Raw genomic sequence first — 6,450 nt, 5'->3', positions numbered from 1 at the left:
ACCCGTTTAAAAAACAGGTCGGGTTCAAGTTGGCCTGTTAACCCGTTTAAGTATATATATATTTTATTTGTTTTTGTTTTTCGTGTTTTTTATTTTAGATGTTTAGTAATAATAATGTTAGTATTGACATATCATAATATTTATTTGTCACACTTGTACCACTATTAAACATGGTTTCGATAACCCGCTTACAACTCATCAACATGCATGACTCATTTAAAACAACAAGTTAAACACCTCGTATTCGGGTCGATCGAACTTTATGTGTGTGCGAGTTAGGATTGAAATCTTTGACATGAATACTAATACGGGTTGGGTTTGGGTCACACATTTTAGCCCGTCAACTTGTCATCCCGACACGACTGACACTCTTAACCATAGTTAACACATCAACTCAAAAGTTCATTAAAACTAGCCAAATCAAACCATGAACACCTATAACAAGCACATACTAGATGCGTTAAACGGGCTGTGTTCACGAGTTAGCGAACCTAACCCAACCCTAACCCAACCCAAACCCAAAAACTTTATACGAACCCGACCCAAAAACAATACCAAACAAACGAACAATCTCTAATACACTGATTTCTAACCTAAATAAAAACGGAGAAAAAATCATCATGCTAATTAAAAAAAAAAAAAAAAAAAAAACTCAAGGGTCTATGAGGGCAAATTCGTCATTTCACATAACACACCTGCCAGTTAGAAAAGCCCCAAAAGTCCCAAACGGCCAACCAGACAAAAAAGCTTGTATCTAAAATCTTGTAGCGGCTGCGATGAATTCCATCCCTCTACATCAAAACCTTATCTCCCTCCGTATCTAAAATCTTATCATAAACCCTAATTATCCACCTCTTCGTTGCTTCAATTTCACAAATTTCCACTTCTTCAACACGTTCACAACTCATGGATTCAAAGCCAGAAGACGCGTCTCAATCAGGTTCCGTTTCTGTCATTTCTGATCAAATTGAATCTGTTAACGTTACGAATGGTGTCAATTCTGTTAACGTAGGTGATAATACGATTAATATCGATGCTATCAAAGATGTTGATAACAGTAGTAGCTTAAAAGTTGTTTCTGATGATGAAACCGAGGGTTTTTCCGATGCTATTGAGTCAATTTTGGATGAGAATACAGTTGTAGCGGTGAAGGAAACTCAATTGAATGCAGATGTAGATGTAGGTGAGGATAAGGATAACGATGAGACGTTTTCGGAGCCTATGGAGTTTGTTACTGATAAGGTTGATGAGGTTGGAGATGATGCCGTGAAGGATAAGTTAGGGTTTGTGGAGAAGAGTGTGGATTCGAGTGAAATTGAATCGAATTCGAACAATTCGAATGGTGTGGTGGAGGATAAGGAGGATTTAGCTGGTGAAACTGCTTCTGAGGTTGTGGTTAATGGTGTTAGGGGTAACACGGAAGGTGATTCGGTTGTGGAAGAGGTAGGAGATGAGGAGGATGATGGAGATGAGGATGTGTTGTTAGTTGGTGGTGCTGATGATGATGACGGTAATCCGGTTGTTGATGCAAGTGATGTGAAAGTTGGTTCTGAAGGTGAGTCGGTTGTGGAAGGTGGAGATGTCGGTTTGTCGATGCCGCCGGTAGTTAGTAAGGTGGATGATGAAACGCCTGTTACCGATTCCGCTGGTAAGAATGATTTAAAGGTTGCTTCTGCAGTAGCTAGTAAGACTGATGATTAGGCCTGTAAACGAACCGAACGAACACGGACAGACATGTTTGTGTTCGACTGTTCGTCATTTAACTTTAACTGAACAGGCGAACACGCACATATAATTGGACAAATTTTTATGTTTGTGTTCGTTTATGTTCGTTTGTTTAAAACCTAAACGAACAGTTTACAAACGTAAACGAACATAAGTAAACAAACTTTATCGAACATAATTTAACAAACATAAAACAACACAAATGAATATAAATGAGCAAACATAAACGGACATAAAGTAGCTTTTTTATGGAAATTATTGATTAATTACGACAAGTTCTATTGGAAAGCCCACTTTTAAAAGTGAAAAGCCCAAATATCAATTAGTTATATGTATATAAGTAGTTAAAAAGCCTCTTTTTTATATTTATATTTATATACATATAACTCCATATGTATTTATTAAAATATATAAACAAACATAAATGAACGAACATAAACGGACGTTCACGAACGTAAATGAACAAACAACACGTGTGTTCATGTTTGTTCGTTTAATATTATGAACAAATAATTTTGTTCATGTTCGTTCGTTTATTAAATAAACGAACTTCCCGCTGAACAAGTTCATGAACGTTTGGTTTGTTTACAAGTCTACTGATGATGAAATACTTGATTTGGAATCTGTAGGTGGGAATGATGTGAAGGTTACTTCTGAAGGGGATTCTGTTGTGGAAGCCATAGACGTCGATTTGCCGCTGCCAGGAGCAGCGGGGGTGGCGGTAGTTACAAAGACAGAAGAAAGCGGTAGTGATGACGTGGAGGTGATGGATAAGTCTGGTTTATCTGAGAAGATGGATCCGGTTTTGGAAGAAGTGGTGGATAAGGAGGTTGTTGGAGTAACTGAAGGGAAGTATTCACCTTTAGATGTTGAAGTTGAAGATGTAGAGAAAGAAGTTGATTATGCGGGTCAAGAAAACGGGTCAGTGGTGGTCAAGACTGATGTGGATGATCTGGAAAATATTACTGGTGAAGCAGTGGCTGATGATGCAGATAATAGTCAAGAAAACGGGTCGGCTGATAAATTTGTTTTAGAAGAATCTGCTGAAAAAGACGATGATGATGAACAAGATCCACAGTCACAAATGGTTGACGGTCAGATTGTCACCGATTCAGATGAAGAAGATGACGAAGAAGACGGGAAAGAACTCTTTGATTCAGCCGCTTTAGCCGCCCTTCTGAAAGCAGCGGCAGACGGCAGTTCAGAAGGCGGCAACATCACATTCTCTTCACAAGATGGTTCTCGGCTTTTCACAGTCGAGCGGCCCGCAGGGTTGGGTCCATCGCTCCAGGCCATGAGAGCCGCCCCGAGGCCGCAACGGGTCAACTTTTTAAACCCTTCGGGTTCCACGACGGTCGACAACGAACCTAATTTAAGTGAAGAAGAAAGGAAAAAACTTGAGAAACTACAATCCATCAGGGTGAAGTTTTTACGACTTGTTCATCGATTAGGGCTTACACCAGATGAACCAATGGCTGCACAGGTTCTTTACAGGCTGGCACTCATTGCGGGTCGACAAACGGGTCAATCGTTTAGTCTTGATGCTGCTAAACGGAAAGCTACGGAGCTTGAATCTGATGGAAATGATGATGACTTGGACTTCTCTCTCAACATCCTAGTCATGGGTAAAGCTGGGGCCGGTAAAAGCGCGACAATAAACTCCATCTTCGGAGAAGAAAAAACCGCTGTCGGTGCGTTCCAGCCTGGCACGGATTCGGTGAAGGAGATACGTGGCGTGGTAGGTGGAGTTATGTTTCGGGTCTTTGATACACCCGGGCTTCGGGCATCCATAATGGAACAAGCGTATAACCGGAGTGTATTGTCATCGGCTAAAAAAGCCATGAAGAAAAACCCAGCAGATGTTGTTCTTTATGTTGACCGTTTAGATGCACAAACCCGCGATCTCAACGATATTCCATTACTGAAAACCATTACCAGCTCACTGGGTTCCGCCATCTGGCGAAGCGCTATTGTAACGTTTACACATGGCGCTTCCGCTCCACCAGAAGGATCAAACGGGACTCCATTGAGTTATGAAATGTTTGTGACTCAACGGTCACATGTGGTTCAACAATCTATCGGTCAAGCTGTTGGTGATTTGAGAATGATGAGCCCGAGTTTGATGAACCCGGTTTCTTTAGTTGAAAACCATCAGTCTTGCCGTAAGAACCGTGAAGGTCAAAAGGTGCTTCCCAATGGTCAAACTTGGCGGCCGCAGCTACTTATGTTGTGTTACTCGATTAAAATTTTAGCGGAAGCGAATGCGTTGACTAAACCACAAGACCCATATGACAGCCGGAAGCTTTTCGGGTTCCGTATGCGGTCCCCACCACTGCCGTACATGTTGTCTTCGATGTTGCAGTCGCGTCCCCACCCAAAGCTGTCGGCGGATCAGGGCGGTGATGGTGGTGATTCGGATGTTGACCTGGCTGAGTTGACTGATTCTGACAATGAAGATGAAGATGAGTATGATCAGCTTCCGCCTTTCAAACCGTTGAAAAAATCACAGCTTGCTAAGCTTAGCAAAGAGCAGAAAAAAGCGTACTTTGACGAGTATGATTACCGAGTGAAGCTTTTACAGAAGAAACAATGGAAAGAAGAAGTAAAACGAATGAAAGAAATGAAAAAGAAAGGAAACGATGGTTTGACTGGTCAAAGTTACCAGGAAGAAGAAGGCGAAGGAGACGCACCCGCATCGGTGGCGGTCCCATTACCCGACATGGTGTTACCACCGTCTTTTGATAGCGATAACCCCGCATACCGATTCCGATTCCTGGAGCCGACTTCGCAGTTCCTGGCCCGACCCGTTCTCGACACCCATGGTTGGGACCATGATTGTGGTTATGACGGAGTCAACGTTGAACAATCCCTCGCAATCGCTAACCGATTTCCCGCTGCGGTTTCCGTTCAAGTTACGAAAGACAAGAAAGACTTTAGTATCAACATGGACTCCTCGATTGCCGCTAAACACAACGAAAAAGCATCCTCGATGGCCGGTTTCGACATTCAACCAATTGGGAAACAGCTCGCTTACATAGTTAGAGGCGAAACGAAATTCAAAAATCTGAAGGGAAACAAAACCGCAGCAGGAATGTCGGTCACGTTTCTGGGAGAACACACGGTGACCGGGTTCAAAGTCGAGGATCAATTGACACTCGGGAGACAATACTCGATCATCGGGAGTGCGGGTACGGTCCGGTTCCAAACAGATTCGGCTTATGGAGCCAACATTGAGGTCCAGCGTCGCGAGCTCGATTACCCGATCGGTCAAATCCAGTCAACAGTTGGATTATCTATCATAAAGTGGAGAGGGGATTTGGCATTAGGGTTCAACAGTTTGGCTCAGTTCTCAGCCGGGCGGAACTCAAAAGTGGCGGTTCGAGCCGGGATTAATAACAAGATGAGTGGTCAGATTACGGTTAAAACTAGCAGCTCGGAATACCTTTCACTCGCGCTTGCAGCAGTTATTCCTTCCGTTCTTGCGGCTTACAAGAAATTGCGACCTGATGCCGGTGAGAGGTACTGAAATTTTATGGTATTTTTAAGATTATTGTTTCGGGTTATGATTATTGCGGTTCTATTGAATAATAGTTATAATAATAATAAATGTGGTTAATTTAAAAATGAAGCAGTTGAAAGCTTCTGTGTACTGTTTATTCTTGTGGTATGAACAAGATGAGATTAAATTTTGAGGGAATACAATGAATCTACGTTTGTTTAAAGTTGTTGGTTCTGTTGTTTTGTGCATCTTGGATTTTTTGAATCTTGTATGAAATATGATGTGTTTATGAGTTGTTGATTGAGGTTTAGGTGCTAGCGTTTCGCGGTAAATGGTTGAGTGCAAAGTAAGGGGCTGTTTGGCAACATCTGATGGTTAAGTGCTGAACCAGTAAGAGGTCTAAACCATTAAGAGCCTGTATAATGCTTAACCGTTCAGAGGCAAATATCTGACCAATTCAGATTAGAGGTCTTAACCATTTAGACTCTGTATAAATCTTAACCATTCAGAGGCAAATGTCTGAACCATTCAGACATCTGCATTTGAAACAAACAGTCTGAACCATTAAGTGCTGAACCAGTAAGAGCAAGAGGTCTGAACCATTAAGAGCCTCATTAAGAGGTAAACAAACAGTCTCTAAGTCGCTCGACGGACTTTGTAATGCACCAGACCTATAACTAGGGGCGGCAATACTTGACTAGATCTAAAACCCAACCCAAAAAGAAACAGGTTTGGGTTGACTAACATGACCCGTTTAAAATCGGGTTGGGTTGGCTTGTATAAAAACGGGTTGACCTGTTAACCCATTTAAGTATTTAGAAAAAACGGGTTAAACGGGTCATTTTTGGGTTGACCCGAATTTATGTGTGTGTGGGTTAGGGTTGAAATCTTTGACACGAATAATAATATGGGTCGGGTTCAGGTTGCATATTTCAACCTGTCAACCCACCAACCTGACACGATTGACACCCCTACCTGTAACCAATCTTTCGGTTTTTAATAAATTAAAGAGATGAATATGATGATGATGATATATCAACCGTTTTAGGGGGACGAAATTCCATGAAGATAATCATATATATGTTCGTTTATACCACCACATTAATCTCAGTTGCTGTATATATATTTTCAAAAGTAATTATATTTTCAGTATCATCATCCACACAAAAGTATACAACAATGAGCTTGGCATGTGATGTATGTGAAATTGAACTCTAGTGATACAT

The 6,450-nt window shown here is 41.6% G+C and overlaps 1 protein-coding gene across 2 annotated transcripts; it reads left to right on the top strand.

Annotated features, from left to right (window-relative positions):
* Positions 1–694: 694 nt before the first annotated feature.
* On the top strand, positions 695–5,447 carry LOC110910122 (translocase of chloroplast 159, chloroplastic). 2 transcript variants are annotated; one of them, XM_022154839.2, is made up of 3 exons: positions 726–940; positions 1,013–1,648; positions 2,355–5,447. In XM_022154839.2, the coding sequence occupies exons 1-3, from the start codon at positions 907–909 to the stop codon at positions 5,249–5,251; spliced, it is 3,567 nt and encodes a 1,188-aa protein (XP_022010531.1). In that variant the 5' UTR covers positions 726–906; the 3' UTR covers positions 5,252–5,447. The 2 variants fall into 2 exon arrangements, with proteins under 2 accessions (XP_022010530.1, XP_022010531.1); XM_022154838.2 differs by having other exon boundaries at positions 695–1,648.
* Positions 5,448–6,450: the final 1,003 nt, after the last annotated feature.

The sequence above is a fragment of the Helianthus annuus genome, chromosome 15 (genome assembly GCF_002127325.2).
Source record: "Helianthus annuus cultivar XRQ/B chromosome 15, HanXRQr2.0-SUNRISE, whole genome shotgun sequence".
NCBI lineage: Eukaryota > Viridiplantae > Streptophyta > Magnoliopsida > Asterales > Asteraceae > Helianthus > Helianthus annuus.
The sequence above is the reverse complement of the archived record's forward strand: the minus strand, read 5'-3'. Positions and strand labels throughout refer to the sequence as shown.

Bases quoted from the DNA above. Each gene is read 5' to 3' on its own strand.
- LOC110910122 (XM_022154838.2), top strand. From the start codon at position 907: ATGGATTCAAAGCCAGAAGACGCGTCTCAATCAGGTTCCGTTTCTGTC. The intron at 1,649-2,354 runs GTAAGAATGATT...TGGAATCTGTAG, and splicing joins GCCTGTTACCGATTCCGCTG to GTGGGAATGATGTGAAGGTT.